The 26,001-nt window shown below is 45.6% G+C and overlaps 1 protein-coding gene across 1 annotated transcript; it reads right to left on the bottom strand.

The window, feature by feature from the left end:
- Window positions 1-20,470: 20,470 nt before the first annotated feature.
- LOC123121802 (cytokinin dehydrogenase 3) lies at window positions 20,471-24,762 on the bottom strand. The gene is made up of 5 exons (XM_044541864.1): window positions 23,733-24,762; window positions 23,468-23,595; window positions 23,112-23,372; window positions 22,755-23,017; window positions 20,471-21,148 (listed from the first exon to the last, which is right to left on the bottom strand). Exons 1-5 carry the CDS (start codon window positions 24,304-24,306, stop codon window positions 20,806-20,808), a joined length of 1,569 nt encoding a protein of 522 aa, XP_044397799.1. The 5' UTR covers window positions 24,307-24,762; the 3' UTR covers window positions 20,471-20,805.
- Window positions 24,763-26,001: the final 1,239 nt, after the last annotated feature.

Raw genomic sequence — 26,001 nt, 5'->3', positions numbered from 1 at the left:
CACTTCATAAATTCTTTCTTTTATCATTTACTACTCGAGGACGAGCAGGAATTAAGCTTGGGGATGCTGATACATCTCCAACGTATCTATAATTTATGAAGCATTCATGCTATTTTATTATCAGTTTTGACTGATTACGGGCTTTATTATACACTTCTATATTACTTTTGGAACTAACCTATTAACCGGAGCCCCAGCCCATATTGTTGTTTTATTGCCTGTTTCGGTATTTTGAAGAAAAGGAATATCAAACGGAGTCCAAACGGAATGAAACCTTCGGAAAAGTTATTTTTGGAACAGAACCAATCCCAGGAACTTGGAGTGCAAGCCAGCGGAGCATCGAGGAAGCCACGAGATAGGGGGGCGCGCCCACCCCCTAGGCGCGCCCTCCACTCATGTGGGCCCCTCGAGGCTCCCCCGACCGACTTCTTTCGCCTATATAAGCCTATGTATCCTAAAAACATCGACACAGAAGATAGATCGGGAATTCCGCCGCCACAAGCCTCTGTAGCCACCAAAAACCTCTCAGGAGCCCATTCCGGCACCCTATCGGAGGGGGAACCCATCACCGGTGGCCATCTTCATCATCCCGGCGCTATCCATGATGAGGAGGGAGTAGTTCACCCTCGGGGCTGAGGGTTTGTACCAGTAGCTATGTGTTTGATCTCTCTCTCGTGTTCTCTCTATGGCACGATCTTGATGTATCGCGAGCTTTGCTATTATAGTTGGATCTTATGATGTTTCTCCCCCTCTACTCTCTTGTGATGAATTGAGTTTTCCTCTTGAAGTTATCTTGTCGAGTTGAGTCTTTAAGGATTTGAGAACACTTGATGTATGTCTTGCCGTGTTTATCTATGGTGACAATGGGATATCACGTGCCACTTGATGTATGTTTTGGTGATCAACTTGCGGGCTCCGCCCATGAACCTATGCATAGGGGTTGGCACACGTTTTCGTCTTGACTCTTCGGTAGAAACTTTGGGGCACTCTTTGAAGTACTTTGTGTTGGTTGAATAGATGAATCTGAGATTGTGTTATGCATATCGTATAATCATGCCCACTGATACTTGAGGTGACAATGGAGTATCTAGGTGACATTAGGGTTTTGGTTGATTTGTGTCTTAAGGTGTTATTCTAGTACGAACTCTTGAATAGATCGATCCGAAAGAATAATTTTGAGGTGGTTTCATACCCTACCATAATCTCTTTGTTTGTTCTCCGCTATTAGTGGCTTTGGAGTTACTCTTTGTTGCATGTTAGGGATCGTTATATGACCTATCTATGTTATTATTGTTGAGAGAACTTGCACTAGTGAAAGTATGAACCCTAGGCCTTGTTTCCTATCATTGCAATACCGTTTGTGCTCACTTTTATCATTAGTTACCTTGCTGTTTTTATATTTTAGGTTATAAAAACCTATATCTGCTATCCACATTGCACTTGTATCACCATCTCTTCGCCGAACTAGTGCACCTATACAATTTACCATTGTATTGGGTGTGTTGGGGACACAAGAGACTTTTTTATTTGGTTGCAGGGTTATTTGAGAGAGACCATCTTCATCCTACGCCTCCCACGGATTGATAAACCTTAGGTCATCCACTTGAGGGAAATTTGCTACTGTCCAGGGGTCACCCACAAGGCAGGGAGGCACGCCCAGGGGTTTAGGGCGCGCCCCTACCCTTGTGTCTTCCTGGTGGGACCCTCTGGTATTTTCTTCGCCCAATATTTTTTATATATTCCAAAATAATTCTCTGTAAAGTTTCATGACTTTTGGTGTTGTGCAGATGTCTCTCAGATTTTCTCCTGTCCGGTCCAGAATTCCAACTGCCGACATTCTCCCTCTTTGTGTAATTCTTGTAAAATAAGAGAGAAAAGGCATAAGTATTGTGTTATAATGTGTAACAACAACCCATAATGCAATAAATATCAATATAAAAGCATGATGCAAAATGGACATATCAGTGCTCGTGTTCTAAAATCAGAATATTATCCAAGTGGCTACTTGTTGGACACGGTCTTCGCATCTGATGTGTCACCTGTGTGGAGAGAGATTGAATTTGGCCTAGAACTCTTGAAGAAAGGTGTTGTTTGGAGAGTTGGGAATGGGAATAGTATCCTAATCCTTAGGGATAGTTGGATCTCAAGGCAATCTAGTCTCAAGGTTCTATCTCTTAAGACCCGGAGCTGAATCAGATGGGTTAATTAGCTTATGTTGTCGCAAGCAAGAGAGTGGAATGTTCCCCTTATCGACGAGCTATTCCATAATTTTGACACTAAGTAAATATTCAAAATAAATATTCCTCTCAATGAGACTAAAGACCATATAGCGTGGGACTATGAGAAATATGGCATCTTCATGGTAAGAAGTGCTTATAGACTAGGAATGAATTTGAAGCAACGCGAAGAAATAGATGGTTCATCTTGTAGCATTAGCACTGGAAGGGAAAATCTCTGGAATTTGATCCGCAAAGCGTAGGTCCCTCATAAAGTCTGTATTGTAGCCTGGAGAATTCCCATCGACTACTTCCCACAAAGGAAAACAAAAGGAGGAGGACCCTGGAAATTGATGGAATATGTAACATATGTGGTATATAGAAGGAGGATGCTCACCATGATGTTGTGAATTGCACAAAGGCTAGAGCTCTGAGAGAAAACATAAGAGAATATTGGGCATTGCGAAAAGAACTAGTACTTGCTGCACATAATCCGAATTGGCTGTTACATGCTTTAAGCCAATGCTCTAGACACATGCGTGAAAAACTACTACCAGTTCTATGGCTATCATTGCATCTTAGGGATAGTATTATGCATAATAAAGGGGAAGCAAGGATATTGGACTCGGTCCTTTTTCTGAAGAATTAGTGGAAACGTTAAATTCTGAAGCCCTGGCTAAAAGTAATGTCATAGAGAAAAACACTTGCATGAAACTAAGATGCAATCGTCACCAGATAGAAATATGCATCCAAAGTGCCACTGGTCGAGGCCCCGAGGAGCTTGTATTAAACTGAAGATGATGCCTCTTATGTTTAAATCTTGAGATCGGCATGGAACAGGGGCAGTCATTGGCGATAGCGCGGGGTCGGTTGTATTTTCTGTATGCTACCACCTTCGGGCATGCGAAGAAGCAGAGGGAGCATTGGCAAGCTATTTTACTATGCACGAATTTATGGGGATTTTGTCTGCCGAAGAATGTGCCACCAGATATCCTTCAAGTAATTGAGAATGATTATACTCTTACTATGAATGAAGAGCTCTCCTTTTCCCTCAAAAAAGGAAAAAAGAGAATCGAGAACCTGATAATTTGGTCATCAATTCGGCTCACAAGTTTTTGTTTAGTACATTTGTCACTAATTTACTATGTGTCTGGCTAACAATCAGCCACAAGTCAATTGTAACTGAACCGTTGGATCTTGATCCAACGGATCCCTGGTCATCTTCTAGCCCAAGCCAATGCACTTTTTATCCTCTTCCTCTGAGTGTCGACGAACTAGCCCAAGCCGAAACGCCTGCCTCTGCAACCCATAGCCAGTGACGCTCCCGCGCTAGCATCGCCGCCCCACCCTCCACCCACCACCGTGCTACCACCACCAGCAGACATCCCTCTAACCATGTGAACCTACACCCTTAAGAGAGATCGTTGGCAAGCCTATGACCTACCACACTATGATAGATTGCCGGCGAGCCTACCACCCTAAGGTAGACCATGGGCGGCTACTTCTTCCTTCTTTCCCTCAAGCGGGCCTTCTTATTTTTCTGAAAATCGACTGACCCAAAATGTAAATTCACGCAACTTACATATAGCTATTGTGATTTACTATACACATATACCACTTTTTTTATTGAAAAAAGCTAACAATGCAGTTAGAGCATCTCCAACGCGGGCCATTGAACAGATCGCCCAGATTGAGCTGTCCGAACGTAGTTTGTCATGCAATGCAAATCCCTATTTGTCTACGGACATGTCCACTCATTCACTTTCCTGCAAACCGGACGCAAACTATGGGAGGTTTGCACATGTCCGGACCGCTGCCATGTATGCGTCTGACAACACGGTCCCACCCAAAACCACCTCATGTGGCACACCCTCTCTGGAGCAATCGCACCTCGACTCCCCTCACCACATTAATGCCAGCCCATCGGGGACGCGAGCGATCAGTGGAGTCGGCATTGAAGCTGCCAGCCGGCTGAGAGCATCGCCCATGCCGCATACCAGTCTTCGTGCCAGTTTAATGCTGGAGTGATGTGACTGGACAGGGCAACGAGACGACTAGCTACCGCATTAAAGCCGCTTGCCGGCATTAAACATGAGCGATAGCCGAGAAACCCACTCCGGTGTCCACATTGAAACAACCCGCCGCTTGGCCTGGCTGGCGCCCACTATTTATATGTGATCCGCGTCGCACCATGTCCGCTTCCCTTGCTCCTTTGTGCACCACTTCGTCCATGAGGATGAGCTCTAGCACATTGTCATGGAGCCTTTCACCGGAGCAAAAGCATGAGTTGGTCGGCCTTGCAGCTGACAGGAAGGCCTGTCGTGCATGAAGGATATGTTGGGGAACGTAGCAGAAAATAAAAATTTTCTACGCATCAACAAGATCAATCTATGGAGTCATCTAGCAACAAGAGAGAGGAGTGCATCTACATACCCTTGTAGATCGCGAGTGGAAGCGCTCAAGAGAACGGGGTTGATGGAGTCGTACTCGTCGTGATCCAAATCACCGATGATCCTAGCGCCGAACGGACGACACCTCCATGTTCAACACACGTATGGTTGGGGAAGACGTCTCCTCCTTCTTGATCCAGCAAGGGGAGGGAGAGGTTGATGGGGATCCAGCAGCACGACGGCATGGTGGTGGAAGTAGCGGCGATCTCGGCAGGGCTTCGCCAAGCTCAACGAGAGGGAGAGGTGTTACGGAGGGAGAGGGAGGCGCCAGGGGCTGGGGTGCGCAGCCCTCCCTCCCCCTTCTTTATATAGGGGCCCTGGGGGGCGCCGTCCCCTAGAGATCCCATCTGAAGGGGGGCGGCCAAAGGGGGAAACTTGCCCCCCAAGCCAAGTTGGGCGCCCCCACCCCTAGGGTTCCCAACCCTAGGTGCAGGGGGAGGCCCAAGGGGGGCGCACCAACCCACCAGGGGCTGGTTCCCTTCCCACTTCAGCCCATGGGGCCCTCAGGGATAGGTGGACCCACCCGATGGACCCCCGGGACCCTTCCGGTGGTCCCGGCACAATACCGGTGACCCCGAAACTTTCCCGGCAGCCGAAACTGGACTTCCTATATACAAATCTTCACCTCTGGACCATTCCGAAACTCCTCGTGATGTCCGGGATCTCATTCGGGACTCCGAACAACTTTCAGGTTACCGCATACTAATATCTCTACAACCCTAGCGTCACCGAACCTTAAGTGTGTAGACCCTACGGGTTCGGGAGACACGCAGACATGACCGAGACGACTCTCGGTCAATAACCAACAGCGGGACCTAGATACCCATGTTGGATCCCACATGATCCTCGATGATCTGATCGGATGAACCACGATGTCGAGGATTCAAGTAATCCCGTATACAATTCCCTTTGTCAATTGGTATGTTACTTGCCCGAGATTCGATCGTCGGTATCCTAATACCTCATTCAATCTCATTACCGGCAAGTCACTTTACTCGTACCGTAATGCATGATCCCATGACCAACCACTTGGTCACATTGAGCTCATTATGATGATGCGTTACCGAGTGGGCCCAGAGATACCTCTCCGTCATACGGAGTGACAAATCCCAGTCTCGATTCGTGTCAACCCAACAGACACTTTCGGAGATACATGTAGTATACCTTTATAGCCACCTAGTTACGTTGTGACGTTTGGTACACCCAAAGCACTCTTATGGTATCCGGAAGTTACACGATCTCATGGTCTAAGGAAATGATACTTGACATTAGAAAAGCTCTAGCAAACGAACTACACGATCTTGTGCTATGCTTAGGATTGGGTCTTGTCCATCACATCATTCTCCCAATGATGTGATCCCGTTATCAATGACATCCAATGTCCATGGTCAGGAAACCGTAACCATCCATTGATAAACGAGCTAGTCAACTAGAGGCTCACTAGGGACATGTTGTGGTCTATGTATTCACACATGTATTACGATTTCCGGATAACACAATTATAGCATGAACAATAGACAATTATCATGAACAAGGAAATATAATAATAACCATTTTATTATTGCCTCTAGGGCATATTTCCAACAGTCTCCCACTTGCACTAGAGTCAATAATCTAGTTACATTGTGATGAATCGAACACCCATAGAGTTCTGGTGTTGATCATGTTTTGCTCGCGGAAGAGGTTTAGTCAACGGATCTGCGACATTCAGATCTGTGTGCACTTTACAAATATCTATGTCTCCATCTTGAACATTTTCACGAATGGAGTTGAAGCGACGCTTGATGTGTCTGGTCTTCTTGTGAAACCTGGGCTCCTTGGCAAGGGCAATGGCTCCAGTGTTGTCACAGAAGAGAGTCATCGGCCCCGACGCATTGGGAATAACTCCTAGGTCGGTAATGAACTCCTTCATCCAGATTGCTTCATGTGCTGCCTCCGAGGCTGCCATGTACTCCGCTTCACATGTAGATCCCGCCACGACGCTTTGCTTGCAACTGCACCAGCTTACTGCCCCACCATTCAAAATATACACGTATCCGGTTTGTGACTTAGAGTCATCCAGATCTGTGTCGAAGCTAGCGTCGACGTAACCCTTTACGACGAGCTCTTCGTCACCTCCATATACGAGAAACATATCCTTAGTCCTTTTCAGGTACTTCAGGATATTCTTGACCGCTGTCCAGTGTTCCATGCCGGGATTACTTTGGTACCTTCCTACCAAACTTACGGCAAGGTTTACATCAGGTCTGGTACACAGCATGGCATACATGATAGACCCTATGGCCGAGGCATAGGGGACGACACTCATCTTTTCTCTATCTTCTGCCGTGGTCGGACATTGAGCCGAGCTCAATTTCACACCTTGCAACACAGGCAAGAATCCCTTCTTGGACTGATCCATATTGAACTTCTTCAATATCTTATCAAGGTATGTGCTTTGTGAAAGACCTATGAGGCGTCTCGATCTATCTCTATAGATCTTGATGCCTAATATGTAAGCAGCTTCTCCAAGGTCCTTCATTGAAAAACACTTATTCAAGTAGGCCTTAATGCTGTCCAAAAGTTCTATATCATTTCCCATCAAAAGTATGTCATCCACATATAATATGAGAAATGCTACAGAGCTCCCACTCACTTTCTTGTAAACGCAGGCTTCTCCATAAGTCTGCATAAACCCAAACGCTTTGATCATTTCATTAAAGCGAATGTTCCAACTCCGAGATGCTTGCACCAGCCCATAGATGGAGCGCTGGAGCTTGCATACCTTGTTAGCATTCTTAGGATCGACAAAACCTTCCGGCTGCATCATATACAATTCTTCCTTAAGAAAGCCGTTAAGGAATGCCGTTTTGACGTCCATTTGCCATATCTCATAATCATAGTATGCGGCAATTGCTAACATGATTCGGACGGACTTCAGCTTCGCTACGGGTGAGAAGGTCTCATCGTAGTCAACCCCTTGAACTTGTCGATAACCCTTAGCGACAAGTCGAGCCTTATAGATGGTAACATTACCATCCGCGTCCGTCTTCTTCTTAAAGATCCATTTATTTTCTATCGCTCGCCGATCATCGGGCAAGTCTGTCAAAGTCCATACTTTGTTTTCATACATGGATCCTATCTCGGATTGCATGGCTTCAAGCCATTTGTTGGAATCTGGGCCCGCCATCGCTTCTTCATAGTTCGAAGGTTCACCGTTGTCTAACAACATGATTTCCAGGACAGGGTTGCCATACCATTCTGGTGTGGAACGTGTCCTTGTGGACCTTCGAAGTTCAGTAGCAACTTGATCCGAAGTACCTTGATCATCATCATTAACTTCCTCTCTAGTCGGTGCAGGCACCACAGGAACATCTTCCTGAGCTGCGCTACTTTCCGGTTCAAGAGGTAGTACTTCATCGAGTTCTACTTTCCTCCCACTTACTTCTCTCGAGAGAAACTCTTTCTCCAGAAAGGACCCGTTCTTGGCAACAAAGATCTTGCCTTCGGATCTGAGGTAGAAGGTATACCCAATGGTTTCCTTAGGGTATCCTATGAAGACGCATTTTTCCGACTTGGGTTCGAGCTTTTCAGGTTGAAGTTTCTTGACATAAGCATCGCATCCCCAAACTTTTAGAAACGACAGCTTAGGTTTCTTCCCAAACCATAATTCATACGGTGTCGTCTCAACGGATTTAGACGGTGCCCTATTTAAAGTGAATGTAGCTGTCTCTAGAGCGTATCCCCAAAATGATAGCGGTAAATCGGTGAGTGACATCATAGATCGCACCATATCCAATAGAGTGCGATTACGACGTTCGGACACACCGTTACGCTGAGGTGTTCCAGGCGGCGTGAGTTGTGAAACGATTCCACATTTCCTTAAGTGCGTACCAAATTCGTGACTTAAATATTCTCCCCCACGATCTGATCGTAAGAACTTTATCTTTCGGTCACGTTGATTCTCTACCTCACTCTGAAATTCCTTGAACTTTTCAAAGGTCTCAGACTTGTGTTTCATCAAGTAGACATACCCATATCTACTCAAGTCGTCAGTGAGAGTGAGAACATAACGATAGCCTCCGCGAGCCTCAACGCTCATTGGACCGCACACATCAGTATGTATGATTTCCAATAAGTTGGTTGCTCGCTCCATTGTTCCGGAGAACGGAGTCTTGGTCATTTTGCCCATGAGGCATGGTTCGCATGTGTCAAATGATTCGTAATCAAGAGACTCCAAAAGTCCATCAGCATGGAGCTTCTTCATGCGTTTGACACCAATGTGACCAAGGCGGCAGTGCCACAAGTATGTGGGACTATCGTTATCAACCTTACATCTTTTGGTATTCACACTATGAATATGTGTAACATCACGTTCGAGATTCATTAAGAATAAACCATTGACCAGCGGGGCATGACCATAAAACATATCTCTCATATAAATAGAACAACCATTATTCTCGGATTTAAATGAGTAGCCATCTCGTATTAAACGAGATCCAGATACAATGTTCATGCTCAAAGCTGGCACTAAATAACAATTATTGAGGTTTAAAACTAATCCCGTAGGTAAATGTAGAGGTAGCGTGCCGACGGCGATCACATCGACCTTGGAACCATTCCCGACGCGCATCGTCACCTCGTCCTTCGCCAGTCTCCGCTTATTCCGCAGCTCCTGTTTTGAGTTACAAATATGAGCAACCGCACCGGTATCAAATACCCAGGAGCTACTACGAGTACTGGTAAGGTACACATCAATTACATGTATATCACATATACCTTTGGTGTTGCCGGCCTTCTTGTCCGCTAAGTACTTGGGGCAGTTCCGCTTCCAGTGTCCGCTTCCCTTGCAATAAAAGCACTCAGTCTCAGGTTTGGGTCCATGCTTTGGCTTCTTCCCGGCAACTGGCTTACCGGGCGCGGCAACTCCCTTGCCGTCCTTCTTGAAGTTCTTCTTACCCTTGCCTTTCTTGAAACTAGTGGTTTTATTGACCATCAACACTTGATGTTCCTTTTTGATCTCCACCTCCGCTGATTTCAGCATTGAATATACCTCAGGAATGGTTTTCACCATCCCCTGCATATTGAAGTTCATCACAAAGCTCTTGTAGCTAGGTGGGAGCGACTGGAGGATTCTGTCGACCACCGCGTCATCCGGGAGATTAACTCCCAGTTGAGATAAGCGGTTGTGCAACCCAGACATTTTGAGTATGTGCTCGCTGACAGAACCATTCTCCTCCATCTTACAACTGTAGAACTTGTCGGAGACTTCATATCTCTCGACCCGGGCGTGAGCTTGGAAAACCATTTTCAGCTCTTGGAACATCTCATATGCTCCGTGCTGCTCAAAACGCTTTTGGAGCCCCGGTTCTAAGCTGTAAAGCATGCCGCACTGAACCAGGGAGTAATCATCACTACGCGACTGCCAGGCGTTCATAACGTCTTGAGTTGCTGGGAAAACGGGTGCTTCACCTAGCGGTGCATCTAGGACATATGCTTTCTTGGCAGCTATGAGGATGATCCTCAAGTTCCGGACCCAGTCCGTATAGTTGCTGCCATCGTCTTTCAGCTTGGTTTTCTCTAGGAACGCGTTGAAGTTGAGGGCAACATTAGCGTGGGCCATTTGATCTACAAGACATATTGCAAAGATTTTAGACTAAGTTCATGATAATTAAGTTCATCTAATCAAATTATATAATGAACTCCCACTCAGATAGACATCCCTCTAGTCATCTAAGTGATCCATGATCCGAGTCAACTAGGCCGTGTCCGATCATCACGTGAGACGGACTAGTCATCATCGGTGAACATCTTCATGTTGATCGTATCTTCTATACGACTCATGTTCGACCTTTCGGTCTCTTGTGTTCCGAGGCCATGTCTGTACATGCTAGGCTCGTCAAGTCAACCTAAGTGTTTTGCATGTGTAAATCTGGCTTACACCCGTTGTATGTGAACGAACTTTCGCAACGGCGCACAGTTAGGGGGAACACTTTCTTGAAATTATTATGAGGGATCATCTTATTTACTACCGTCGTACTAAGCAAATAAGAAGCAAAACATGATAAACATCACATGCAATCAAATAGTGACATGATATGGCCAATATCATTTTGCTCCTTTTGATCTCCATCTTCGGGGCGCCATGATCATCATCGTCACCGGCATGACACCATGATCTCCATCATCATGATCTCCATCATCGTGTCTTCATGAAGTTGTCACGCCAACGATTACTTCTACTTGTATGGCTAACGTGTTTAGCAATAAAGTAAAGTAATTACATGGCGTTATTCAATGACACGCAGGTCATACAAAAAATAAAGACAACTCCTATGGCTCCTGCCGGTTGTCATACTCATCGACATGCAAGTCGTGATTCCTATTACAAGAACATGATCAATCTCATACATCACATATATTTCATTCATCACATCCTTTTGGCCATATCACATCACAAGGCATATGCTGCAAAAACAAGTTAGACGTCCTCTAATTGTTGTTGCATGTTTTTACGTGGCTGCTATAGGTTTCTAGCAAGAACGTTTCTTACCTACGCCAAAACCACAACGTGATATGCCAATTTCTATTTACCCTTCATAAGGACCCTTTTCATCGAATCCGATCCGACTAAAGTGGGAGAGACAGACACCTGCTAGCCACCTTATGCAACTAGTGCATGTCAGTCGGTGGAACCTGTCTCACGTAAGCGTACATGTAAGCTCGGTCTGGGCCGCTTCATCCCACGATGCCGCCGAAACAAGATAAGACTAGTAGTGGCAAGAAAATTGACAAAACCAACGCCCACAACAATCTTGTGTTCTACTCGTGCATAGAAACTACGCATAGACCTAGCTCATGATGCCACTGTTGGGGAACGTAGTAGAAAATAAAAAAATTCTACACATCACCAAGATCAATCTATGGAGTCATCTAGCAACGACAGAGAGGAGTGCATCTACATACCCTTGTAGATCGCGAGCGGAAGCGTTCAAGAGAACGGGGTTGATGGAGTCGTACTCGTCGTGATCCAAATCACCGATGATCCTAGCGCTGAACGGATGGCACCTCCGCGTTCAACACACGTACGGTTGGGGAAGACGTCTCCTCCTTCTTGATCCAGCAAGGGGAGGGAGAGGTTGATGGAGATCCAGCAGCACGACGGTGTGGTGGTGGAAGTAGCGGCGATCTCGGCAGGGCTTCGCCAAGCTCAGCGAGAGGGAGAGGTGTTACGGAGGGAGAGGGAGGCGCCAGGGGATGGGGTGTGCAGCCTCCCTCCCCCTTCTTTATATAGTGGCCCTGGGGGGCGCCGGCCCCTAGAGATCCCATCTCAAGGGGGGGCGGCCAAGGGGGGAAACTTGCCCCCCAAGCCAAGTGGGGCGCCCCCCACCCCTAGGGTTTCCAACCCTAGGCGCAGGGGGAGGCCCAAGGGGGGCGCACCAGCCCACCAGGGGCTGGTTCCCTTCCCACTTCAGCCCATGGGGCCCTCCGGGATAGGTGGCCCCACCCGGTGGACCTCCGGGGCCCTTCCGGTGGTCCTGGTATAATACCAGTGACCCCGAAACTTTCCCGGCGGCCGAAACTGGACTTCCTATATACAAATCTTCACCTCCGGACCATTCCGGAACTCCTCATGACGTTCGGGATCTCATCCGGGACTCCGAACAACTTTCTGGTTACCGCATACTAATATCTCTACAACCCTAGCGTCACCGAACCTTAAGTGTGTAGACCCTACGGGTTCGGGAGACACGCAGACATGACCGAGACGACTATTAGTCAATAACCAACAGCGGGACCTGGATACCCATGTTGGCTCCCACATGATCCTCGACGATCTCATCGGATGAACCACGATGTCGAGGATTCAAGTAATCCCGTATACAATTCCCTTTGTCAATCGGTACGTTACTTGCCCGAGATCGTCGGTATCCTAATACCTCGTTCAATCTCATTACCGACAAGTCACTTTACTCGTACCGTAATGCATGATCCCATGACCAACCACTTGGTCACATTGAGCTCATTATGATGATGCGTTACCGAGTGGGCCCAGAGATACCTCTCCGTCATACAGAGTGACAAATCCCAGTCTCGATTCGTGTCAACCCAACAGACACTTTCGGAGATACCTGTAGTATACCTTTATAGCCACCCAGTTACGTTGTGACGTTTGGTACACCCAAAGCACTCTTACGGTATCCAGAAGTTACACGATCTCATGGTCTAAGGAAATGATACTTGACATTAGAAAAGCTCTAGCAAACGAACTACACGATCTTGTGCTATGCTTAGGATTGGGTCTTGTCCATCACATCATTCTCCCAATGATGAGATCCCGTTATCAATGACATCCAATGTCCATGGTCAGGAAACCGTAACCATCCATTGATAAACGAGCTAGTCAACTAGAGGCTCACTAGGGACATGTTGTGGTCTATGTATTCACACATGTATTACGATTTCCGGATAACACAATTATAGCATGAATAATAGACAATTATCATGAACAAGGAAATATAATAATAACCATTTTATTATTGCCTCTAGGGCATATTTCCAACAGGATAGAGCCTGACTTGTCGGCGAGCTCGCCGAAGGTGAGCAACGATGACCGACAATGGAGGAGGCATTCGACGATGAGCCAACACCCAAGCCCGCGTCAGTCCTTGTCGGCTTCACCATGGAGTATGTGTAGGCGCACTTCAACACCGTCATGGCGGAGGTGCAGCCGACATCACCGATGTCGACATTTCGGCTGGTGCGGGAGGACCAATGCTACAACCTCAATCTCCGGCACATCACCGATGGGCGGAGGGGCAAATCGATGATGAGTTCGCAAGCAAGGAGGACATGGTCGCATGGAGGTGGTCGACTCTGGTGAAAGGGCTTTCCCTCCCTAAGTGATTTTGGTGTCGATGACAACACGATTTGTGGTCTAATCGTGTGCTTGAGGTACACATGAATATTTGAAAGTGGCATATGACAGTTAGGTTCCCCTTTGAAAGGAAAAGAGCAAAGATGGTGTTATGGAGAGTTTACTTTCTTTAAATAATAGGAAACCGTACTATTAAGAGGGGTCCGCGTTGGAAGGGATGGGTGGAATCAAAACACGTGCACAAAAACAAATTTGCACTCATGATACCTTCCCATTCTTTTGAGATCCTCACTCTAATTTTGAAGTTCATGTTTTTCACTGCCCCGTTGTATCGTGGTAGTACCACTCCCCTCGTAAGAGCAGTATTACCACTAACTGCCCTAGACCGGTACTACTGCCCGACACACCAAACGTACCGTCCCCTATGGATGCAGTACCACCACACCAACTGTATGACCGACTACCACATGGGGTGAATCCCCTCTATTTTGCGAGTAGTATTAAGGCAGTAGTACTACGAAAGTACCAACTATTTTAATTCATCCAGTACTACCGGACCCCTGAGTGGTTGTACTACTCAGGCGTTGCAGCGCTACCCCAAAGGGGCATGCGGTAGTGTCGCCCTCAGGAGCAGTACTGCCACCTAGGCATTTTAGTGCAACCTATACGAGACTGCGGTAGTACCGCTCTCTAGAGCGGTAGTACCTCTTAGTGCAAAAGCTGTGTAACGGTTGGATTTGTGAGGGGACTATAAATAGTAGGTCTTCTTCCCCAAGTTGAATTACTTCTTTGCTCTCTCTCCTCCATTCTTTCCCAATGTTTAAACTTTCTCGATCTTCCTCCCTAGCCACTCAAACTTGTCGATCTTCTAGGATCTGAGGGAGGCAACCTAGATCTACATTCCACCAAAGGAAATTTGATTCACCCCTACTTTCTCTTCTAAATCTTGTCAATCTTGGATGTTTACTAAAATCCTAGGTAAGAGACAATGGTCCAGTAGTGACCTAGATCTAGGATTTTCGTTCTATTTTGCTTTCAATTGTGTGCTTAAAGTGCTTACTAAAATCCTAGGTAAGGGACTTTAGAGTTGGATTTTAAAACTTGATCACTGCAATCAGTATGGTTTTATCAAGACTCGCAGTATAGATGACTACTTAGGATGTGCATTTGAATATCTATATATCAGTGTACGCATTCTGGAAATGAGAGTGTCATTCTCAAGTTAAATTTTAGAAAGGAATTCGATAAATGGAGCACCCTTTCATCCTAGAAATGCTTAAACTTGAATGATTTAATGATTGTTGATGCATGTGGATCAAAATGCTCCTGGATTCTTGTTCCTCCCATGTATTGCTAAATGGAATTCCTGGAAAAGAATTTAAATCTTGGTGAGGTGTTTGTCAGGGTGATTCCCTGCCGCCACTCTTGTTCACGTTGGCGACAGATCTATTGCAATCCCTGGTGAATAAGGCTTGGTCAGAATGTTACATCATCCTTCCCATTGATCAGCTTCCCTTGGAAGACTTTCCATTTATCCAATACGCTGATGACACACTTCTAATTCTGCCTGCCGATCAAGTGGAGCTTCATACGATAAAGAAGCTATGGGTTTGAAAATTAACTTCTCTAAGTGTTAGTTGATGCCCATTAACTTATATATTGAGCGCTCTAAAGATCTGGCTTCAGTTCTTGGGTTCCATGTCGGTATTATGTCGATTACATACTTAGGGGTACCATTGGGGACCACATGTCAAACAGTTCGTGAGCTAATGTTGCATGTTGACGCATTGAGAGACGTCTAACAAAATTATTGTCTAGTTATCCTATGGGGCAAGAGTTCAATTGGTTAATTCAACGCTATATTCTTTGCTATCTTTCACAATGTTTGTAGTTAAAATTCCACTCAAGTTTATCAAGATCTTTGATTGTGCAAGGAGGCATTGCATTTTGAGGAAAGTGGTTGGTTGGGATGCCAGAACTGACTCACCTGCAGCCTGAGACTTGATATGTAGACCAAAGAATGAAGGGGGCTTGAAATCATGGGCCTCAAGGTGTGGAATAAGGCCTTACTACTGAAATATTTACATAAATTCATTCATAAGGAAAAGGTGCCTTGGGCATCTTAATTTGGAATGCTTATTACGATGCCACACCACCACATGCAAAACCCATTGGTGATTCTTTTTGGTGGCATGATATTCTCTCCTTGATGGACATCTACAGAATCACTATGTGTATGCCTGCGGCTGGGGACACAAGTCTTCTTTAGAAGGATGTGTGGCATAACAGTGAATCTCTCATGCAGTCCAATCAACACTTGTTTTCTTTTGCTCTACATGAAGATGTGTTGTGTCATTGGCCCAGTTCCATGAAGACACAAATCCAGGAACACATTTTTCTCTGCTCTGCCAGTGGAAGTAAGATGATTTGTACCAGTTGGTGAGTTCCATGCATCTTGACCCTCTTGCGACAGATGATTAGATCCCATGTTGGGGAGAGGTCAAGTGTAAACCTAGAAAATTCTGCAAGTTCTACTTCAAAAATGTGACTACACCCAAATACATCACTATTATCTAGAGATCCAAGTGCATTTTGAGACATAAGGTTTTTGCATGGCTGATGTTGATGGATATATTTAATACAAAGGACATGCCCCTCAGGCTTAAGTTTGATATTGGTGATGACCACACCTGCTTCTTGTGTGCTTCTAGGGATTTTAATACCAACGAAGACTTATTTTTTGAGTGTGAGTTGAGCTCTAACTGTTGGGACATCTTGGGGATTAAATGGAACACGTCTCTCTGCATGCAAGGCATGATCTACCAATAAGCTACCACATGGCCCATCCTCTATTCAAAGAATGCATGATCTTGTCAGCATGGAACCTTTGGAAATAAAGAAACAAATGCTACTTTGATGGAGCCACTGCTTCCCAGCAGGATTGGTTGAGAATGTTGAAGGTTGAGCTTGAGATTCTCAAAGTAAGAGTTAAACCTGAACTGTCGTCCTTCTTAGACAATTTTATCCATTCTCTTTCAGGTTTGTAATTAGTTGCATTCTCATTGTAATTTCTTGCTTGGTGGAGACAGTAATGGCAGAAAGTTTCATCATGTTTGGATTTTGCTTTGTATGGATTTTCTAGAAAACCAAAAACATGCAGGAAACAACAACTAGTACTAGGCACTGGGTTAATAGGCTAGTTCCAAAAAATGATATAAAATGGTATATAAAGCATATAAATTGATAATACAGTATCATGAAACAATCAAAAATGATAGATACGTTGGAGACGTATCACTCCTTCATTTGGATCTCTTTGGTCCTCCAACCTATGATAGTCTTTGTGGGAGGAAATATTGCTTGGTTATTGTTGATGATTATTCAAGATATACTTGAGTGTATTTCTTTAAAAATAAAAGTGAGACTCGCTAAATCGTGATAGATTTTGCCAACAAAGTTCAACGTCAACACAATGCAAAGATATTGCCAATAAAAAGTGACGATGGCACTGAGGTCAAGAACTATACCTTGGATGTGTTTCTTAGTGATGAGAGGATCAAACATCAATATTCCAATGCGAGGCGTAAACTTTCAGTTTGAAGTTAAAGGGTGTGGACTTTCATTTTCTTGAGGACAAGATCACGACCATGTTTGTCTAGTGGGAAGGAAAGAATATTACCATCACCGGGAGCAGTGTCCTTGTTAAATAAGTGCTCAAATTGCTGGCGGTTTATCATGCCACCACCTTGGTCCTACTGACGTGGTTCACAACATCAACAAAATTGTACGGGGATTTCTTTGGTCAGGGGAGAACAAGACAACATGCATAAAATGCAAGATAAACTGGAATATCATGTGCCATCCCATGGATCTCGATGGCGTTGGCGTCCTCCACATGGAAAAGTTTGCCCGGGTGCTTAGGGCCAGTTGTTTTGGTGGATTTTTTTGGGCTTCTAGAATAAGCTACCCCTACCTAGCTCATTCTAGAAGCCCAACCAAAAATATATTTTTAGAAGCATACTAGTCAAATCTTAATTAGTAGGCTTCTAAAATAAATAAATTCGGTTGGGCTTCTAGAATAAGTTAGGTAGGGGGCATATTACTCCAGCTTATTCTAGAAGCCAGCAAAAGAACTAGCCCTAAGATTGAGACGACCTTGGTATGAGTGGAAAGCGACATCCAAGATGTGGGTGGGCATAGGACCCTTATGAAACGAATGCCATGGACTTGTTCTACGTGTCGACAACTATCATCATCGGGAGCGGAGCGTGTGCACCGCTCTTTGAGTCCCCATGGTTCCACGAGAAGAAACCTATGGATACGACACCCCCCCCCCCGTCCAACTATTTTTTGTCGCCTCGAAAAGGAAGAATTGGAAGGTGAAAGAGGTAATGCACGGCGACGCTTCAATATCAAAACTCAAGGTGCCACATGACTTAACCATGGCCCAAATTCAACACTTTATCACACTTTGGAAAACCTTCGGGACGATAATAAGTATGATACATTGGAGGATGACAATTCTTTGGAAGCACACAAGAAGTGGCGAATATTCCGCTACTTCAAAGATGTGGTTCCTCGGTGCAACTCACACGTCTATGGACAAGACCATGTGGAGGACATGCCCCTTCCCCTCCCCACCCCCAAGGAAGTTGGTTGGTTGTCTAGAATAGGATATGGGACGTCCACCGTTTGGCCAAGCTTGGGTGGGATAGTTGTGGGCTATGTCCATCATCCAAGCAAGACCAAGAGTCGGCGGTGCATCCTATCTACAAGTGTCACGACACACTGAGGTTATGGAGGATGGTCAAGGAGTGGTTACATCTTGATAGTATAGATACCTACAAATGAGTGACAGAGAGAACAATGAAGAATTGGTGGATTAACATGTCTAGAGAGATGAAGCCAAATAGAAAGGTAATGGCATCTATCACCATGCTCACCAACAGGACTGTATGGAGTGAAAGACGGATTTTTCGTAACTAAAGGCCTTGGTCTCTGACACTACTACAAGCTATCAAGAAGGAAGCAAGCCTCCGGGTCATCGTGTGTGCAATGCGTTTGGAAAGAATCATGCCAGCAGAGTAATAACACTGTTGTAACATTTTTTTCCTTCTACTCAAACTATTTTCTTCTTACTTAATTAATCGATACGATGCGCCTAACGACTTCCTCTCAGTTATCCCTTGTCCCTATGCAGCTCGGAAAAACTCTCCCCTCCATGCTTCACTAGCGAGTCCGTGGATACTCCTACCGCCCCGGCGGTCGGTGATGGTGACGGGAATCCTGATGCATCCGTGCTAGTTGGTAGTTTAGGTTAGGTTTTTTTTTAGTTCTCGCAAGTGCGATGCTCAGGGGAATAGTGGCGCTTCTTCTTCGAGTTTGTCTTCCGGGCTTTGATTCTCCTCGAGTTCGCCCGTCTGGCTATAGTCAACGAAACTTTTGCATAGATTCCTGCCATCTCCTTGGAGCGGCGGTGTAACGATTTCTCGTCATGTGGTGAGAATTGGTGTCAGATGCTTCTATCTATGCAAGGATTCAAAGGCGACGACCACGGCTCCAGGCGCTGGTCCTTAGGGGTACGTGCACGAAGACTTCCTGCTGTCATTGGAAAGGTCCAGCCGACTCCGGTAGAGGAGCGGCAACAACGGCGTGTTGGCGGTTCATTCTGGCAGCAGTAGCGGTCGTTCAGCGGTCTTGGAATCTCGATGCGTTGTACTTCCGGTGAACTTTTATAAAAGATTTGATCCTTTGCAAAAAAAAAAAAAAACTTAATTAATGGATGAGGTAAATATTTTGGCCCCGTTAGGAAAAGAAAGAGTCAGTCACGATGAACTAAACAGACATCAGACCAACATCAGACAAAAATAGTGATAAGAATATCAGATGGACATGGTGTATAATTCACAGCAATGATTTTAGAAGAACCTCAGAAGTTACGAAAAAGGGTTTTCCCCCGCTTTATATTATAAAGCAATAAACCAAGCATCCAACACAACAGTACAGAGTACAATAAGTCATAGAGTCACGCTGGGGGCACAGCAAGACAAGCCCCAAAGAAAGCTAAAAATGGAGAACTAATCCGGCTCGGGGGGCGGTGGCGGTGGTGGCGGAGGTGGAGCAAAGGCCGATGCCGAGGAACGAAGACTCGCAATGATGTTGTTGATGACATCTCGGTCGCATCGCTTGCTAAGCGGTCTCCAGATCTGTAAGAAGCCACACATTTTATAGATCACATCAGTCACACAGAGCGGAATTACGCGTTCGATGACTAGTTTATTACGGGTACACTAAAGGGACCAGGCAAGGGTACCCAAAGCCACCCAAATGGGGGCGCGACTAGCGCCAGGGAGCCTAAGGACCTCCCCAAACAAATCCGGGAGGTTGTCATGGCACCAATTACCACCAACCACCTCCCGGAAGCAGCTCCATAGGAACTGCACCGCAGGGCATCGAAAGAAGATGTGGTTGCAGTCTTCCGGTACCAAACAAATGGGGCAGAGGCCATCCCCAGGCCATTACGTTTTCAGACCTCCGTGCCCGAGGGCAGGCGACCTCAGACCCATTGCCAGAGAAATATGCGGATTTTCAAGGGGAGTTTGATCTCCCAGAGCACCGAGAGCTCCACCGGACCAGGGGTGGGAACAATCGCCTGGTATAGGGATCTAGTCGAGAATCTACCGCTTGGCTCGAGATGCCAAGGCAGCGAGTCGGGTTCAAGGGAGGGGGAGTGGAGGGCAATACACTCGAGCAATTCATCCCAGAAGTTCACTCTGTAAATTCGTAAGCATATCATCTTGGGTTCTGATTTAACTCTTAAAGTTTTATGAAAGGTCAGCCGAAAGCACAAATGAACCCTTTTTCTCGAAATCTTGGTTCGTTGCTTTATAATATAAAGCGGGGGAAACCCTTTTTCTCGAAAGCAGAAATGAACCAGCGATGCCCAAAGGAGTCGAGTGCGGAGAGTTTCATACTTGTGGGAATGAAAGTGAGAACAATAGCAACAATGCTAATGGCAACATACAGATCGAACAGAATCACTATCTCTATCCCTAGAGCTGTGCTTCCTCAGCCTGTACAGAGTTCCAAAATTCCCAGTGGTATTCACAACCACTGAGTTCTCCCAGGATCCACCACCACCATAATAATCCAACCCATGCCTCAAAATGCCGAGGAAACAGCCCGAAAAGAGCTACGAAAGAGAAAGAACAGGATCCCACCTTAGTCACCTAACTATATCACTTATTTTACCACCGATGAATGGCCGCGACAATTCATGCTGTCAGCTTGCATAAACCCCATTGCTGCCCTTGGGGAATATACCTTGGCCTGGCCCGAGGATGGACAGCGGGTCAAACCGGTTTTTGCGCTCCGCGAACCGCTCCCAACGCGGGCCAAAGTGTTGGTGCCAGCCAGCCGGAGTTGGATGGTGAGCCAAGTACTGTTTTGCACCGATGCGCACTCCGGCGGTGTCAGCTATGTGGCGATGACGGCGGAGAAGCTCTTGGAGGCAGTGGTGGGAGCATCCTTCATCAGGGTTTGCAGAACGGAGAATGCCAACCACGTACATCACCTGCTCTGTGGACCCGGAATCCGGTAGCACGACCGATGTGTTAGTGCCCCACCTGCCAGATTAACAGAGTAACAGTTAAATGATATATCTCAGCAACTACCAGATCATGACCTGGATAAGAACACAAGATGGAGAAGAAAATTATATAGTTGACATCCTGCAGTTCGGTGTATCCTGACTCAGAAATGTCGTCTGTTTAAATGTTTATAGATACATGTCTACACTGGGCCTGTTAAACTAGTAGTTCAGTACATTGAACATGAATCGTGAGTCACAAGCTAGATGTTTTGCTAAGCCTCAAACAGCTAAGAGTTGACTTGTATTTGAAAGCCATCTTGCAGGCAAACTAGTGTAAACTTATTGGTAGAAGTGACACCTCGCAGATACTTGAATGTGAGGTCAATGAATCTTAAAAACATACAGAATGTGTGACTTGTGAACAGCGTTATGCATCAAAGCAAATAAATTTGTAGTTAGTCAAATATTAGTTTTATCCCAATTAAAAGAGCTTACATGCTGATGATTGACCTGGATGGCGGTTATTGTTTATAATGCATTGCGATAAGCTTATCTTATCTGAGCGTAAATAAACCAAATTGCATTTTTTTAACTGCAGGACAAATCTCAGTTTCTTTTCTTTTAAGGAGAGAGCAAGTATCTTTGCTTACATATCTCCCTGTAATTAACAAAGGTTTCATCAAATAAAGAAGATGCCACTCATTGAGCCAAAGCTATAGTTTGAGTTAAATCATACAATGCTGGCGACAGATGTCATTCTATTTGAAGGACCCACAAAACATGAAACAATCATTCACAAGCATGCAACAATCGACCAACAAAGCCACTGTAGGTGTGGACTTTCTACCAGAAATATTGTAGACATACATAGAACTTTCCAATAAGAAAAGAGTTCGCAGCATTAAACAACCGACCGAGCTAATATTCTCATTTTTGTGTGTGTGTGTTGTGTCCAATGTTAGTACAAAGCAGGGCTGCAACTTTTCTGCCCTCTATACCCACTCCGTAGTAAAGGCGAGTGAGCAGTTTTTATTTCTTATGAAAAGAAGAGTGTTGGGACCAAGATGCCTGTATACTAATGAAGACCCTAAGTAGGCGGCTAGGCGCACAGAAGGATGCATCACACATCATTTATCAAAGATAATACGTTCTCTTCCAGACCTTTACAATATACTGTACAAGAGAACGCACCCAAATCATGAATGCTATGCATGAAGACCACAGCAGGTGCTTCCAAAGAAGAGCAGAATGGTGCCCCACGTAGAAATATGGAATAAATGATATGTTCTCAGGCCTGTACTGCCTGCTATAGCAGTATAGATGGTAGAAAATGGGGCAGCATGCTAATGCCAAAAGGGACTATCCCATGCCCGGTGAGCAGAGCTGATTAATTCTCAGCACTTTGGTTACATAGAAAAGAACTTCGTTACTAAACGAAAATGATGCGGAGAAAGGCTTGTCCAACTTGGACTGCTTGGAAGCTAACGCAGCTGTCAAAAACAAGGTTACTTAAATAATCGGTAGATAATATTTTCTTCTATGAACAATGCTTCCACGTATTGATGTGCCCCCCAGCCCCAAGTTGCGATATCTTAATGTAATGTCTACAATACATTGCGTTGATTAGTAGCACAGCTTACTTGTCTCTGAGGAGTGGATAGATGAGGATGAGCCCCTCAAAGTTATCCGGTGAGATGTTGTCCATGAGAAGGTCCCTCAGGTCCCTGATCCCGGCCTTGGGCACGAACATGTTGAGCCACGGGTGGTGCACCTCCCAGAGCCCGCTGCTCCTCAGGCTCATCTCCTCCATCCTCACCCTGTTGAGGAAATCAAAGTAGGACACCTCCACACTGTACAGGTGGGATGCTATGTGGCTCATCTGCACTGAGATGGCTTCCACCACCTGAAAATAAACACATGCACACACACTCGATCATTCATTCCCAAGCCTTGACAAGTTCACACACACAAAAAAAAAAAACAGTTCTGCAGCTTACGTGCTCCACATTGGTATTCTTGCGCTGATAATCATGAACCGCAAACTCTATGCAGTAGTAGATCTTAGGCCTGCCCTTGGTGCCAAAATCTGGGCTGAAGTCCATATTTGCAGGGAAGGCGATGGAGGAGCTGTGAAGGGACTGTTCGTTCAAGACGATGAAACCTTCTACGTAGTCCACCATATCCGGCATCGACACCAGCAACTCCTGGTCTTTGGTGAAGGTGCCAAAATCGTCGTAGAAGGCCCTCACCCACTTCACCTGAATGAAGTCGAAAACCTGATTAATCATCTATGCATGGCACAGGCTTACACTACACTAATGAGAACAAGACGGGTGTAACGCTGCATACATACTTTCTGTGGAGCTTCCTGCAGCAGGATCCTTGCCCTAGTTATGATGCCAAACTGGCCAAGGCCTCCCAGAACAGCGCTGAACAGCTCTGCATTCTTGGTGGGCGAGCATGTCATGGTCTCTCCCCTGCCTGTTAATCAAAGAGGAGCACAAAATCTACTGCCCATCAGCAACCAAGATGTCGTTGGCCAATGGAGACAGAGCCAAAAGCCAAATAAGAAGATCTTGTCCTTTTTTTGCCCCCTCAGCATGCATCTCTTATCGTACCTGTGACTACCTCCAGCTGTAGAACATTGCTAATCTGAGGCCCATGCTTGAATGTCTGCCCGCTGATGCCGGCATTGGACAAAGTCCCACCAATGGTGATGTAGAGGTAATCAGTCCAGGACCTTGGAGCCAGCCCAGCCTTCAAGCTCTGCTCCAGGAGCTCTATCCACATGGCTCCGCCGCTCACATCAGCATAGGAAGCATCTCCTTCTCCTCCTTTGTGCAGCTCTATCTCGGCAGGCAAGGAGCGCATCTCCACCACAATGCCATCGAGGGCCTGGGCCTGTCCATGAATGGAGTGACCCGCACCCCTGGCCGCCACTGTCACCTTGCCTAGAGACGAGGCAGAGAGGAAGCTAAGAAGCAGAGAGATGTCCCTCGGGGACTGGGGCTTCAACACCGCGGACGGGGAGTGGAAGAGGATCCTACCGAAATCACTGGACGCAGCGATGGTGGTGGGGAGCAGGTTCAAGGGGCCAAAGTCCATGGGGCTCTGGATGAACTTGTATGGCGAGCAGAGGGAGAGGATGAGGATGAGGAGGTTAACTCTTGTGCATACCATGGCAATCTCCATGGCGTGCAGTGAGTGAGTGATTCTTGGAGGCTGGTAAAAGAAGAAAGGTGTGTGCGCGTGTGTGTGTGTGTGTGTCACCGCAAGGTGTATTGTGGAGGCAGCTGGAACTGGAAGAAGGGATCAGCAGCGCATTATATGGCTTTTGGGCAAAGGCGAGAGAGAGAGAGAGAGAGAGGATGAATGAAGAAGAAAGGGATGAGCAGGGAAGAGGGAGGGGTCTTAAAGGAGCATGAGAAGGAACTCACTCACTCACTCAACAGCTGATGAGGTTTTGAAAGGGGTTTCCCTTGATGAGGAGATAAAAGGAAGCACTAAAAGACTAAAGGGAGAAGCTGTCACATACCCAAAAAAAGGCCACCATGTGATCTTCCTTCTCTCCCCCCTCAGCAGTCTCTCTCTCATACACACACGCGCGGAAGCAGCCGAAACAAACCGGCACAATATAAATGAGGGAAGAGTGCACTCCTGTCAAAAGGAAGGGCAAAGACAATGTAGATCACACTGACTGCACCCCTTTTCTGTTTTGGAATCATACTTAAGTCAGCTCCATGTGATTCTATTTCATCAGCTCCCACTTTTCTCCCCCTCAATTTTCAAGTGCTGTCAAGCATGCAATTTTTTGTAGATTACCATGCGTTCGTTAAATAATATAAGATCCATGACATGCAAGTAGACTAAAGGGACAAGTCCATTTGTACAAAATCTTCACCAAAACCAAATGCTTACTGCCTTAACAATGGAGAAGGGCTTCTAATATATATTAAAAAAAGAGCTTGCAGGACACCTTTAAGAAACACACATAGCTCAGGGACCCAAAAAATGGTTGACTTCTGGTTATTCAACAAACAAGGGGTTGCTAATCTTATGGCAATGGATGATGTGTCCAAACTTAATTGACTCGACAAAGTGCAATATTTATCTCCTATTTTCATCCTTCCCCAATGTGTACTGAGCGAGCAGAGGCCACTTGCTACTACTATATATAGAATGGGTTCCCTAAACATTAAATACAGTAAATACGGCTACAGAGGTAACTAGATCTTTTCTTCTGATACTCTTTCACATAGTTCGCTATCCTCATTGCTCTTCCTCTGTGATTTACACAAATGTGTATCGTGTGTTTAGCCTTGTCTTCATCTAACGCAAACTGCTGCCTAAATGTGAAGAGAATATAATCTAGTTAGATTTCTCGAAAATTCAAGAATAGAATCCTGGAATAGTGTCAAATAGCTGAAACTGTCTGTCCACACATGGATGCAAGGTCTTTCAGAAAGAGCGATAAATACAGAATCGGCAGAGATTTCTTCCAATATGCTCCCTAGCTCACCACCACAGCCTTCCAATCATCATATCACATATGAACGTGTAGTCAATATCTAGCGCAACTGCTCCTCTACAGCATTAAAGTTCCCTTTATAAATCCCAAGATAGAAGTGCTCGATCAGCAGTGACCGAAATTCTTTTCGAAAAAAAAAGCAGTGACTGGAATTATACTTTGATAAAGGCATCTCTAGTAAAGTTTTGTCATGAAAGAAGAAGATATGGCATGACCTCTACGTTGAAACGTAATCTAGTTGTCTACCAAGTGGCACGAAATAAGTTTCTTTACTCACATAATAAAGCAATAAAAACTCCATTGACAATCGTGTTGTGATCTACCTTAGACCTTGCAAACGAACAACAAAGCATGTCACA

This window comes from Triticum aestivum, chromosome 1B (assembly GCF_018294505.1).
Source record: "Triticum aestivum cultivar Chinese Spring chromosome 1B, IWGSC CS RefSeq v2.1, whole genome shotgun sequence".
Classification (NCBI taxonomy): Eukaryota; Viridiplantae; Streptophyta; class Magnoliopsida; order Poales; family Poaceae; genus Triticum; species Triticum aestivum.
This window is presented reverse-complemented; position numbering and strand designations above follow the sequence as displayed.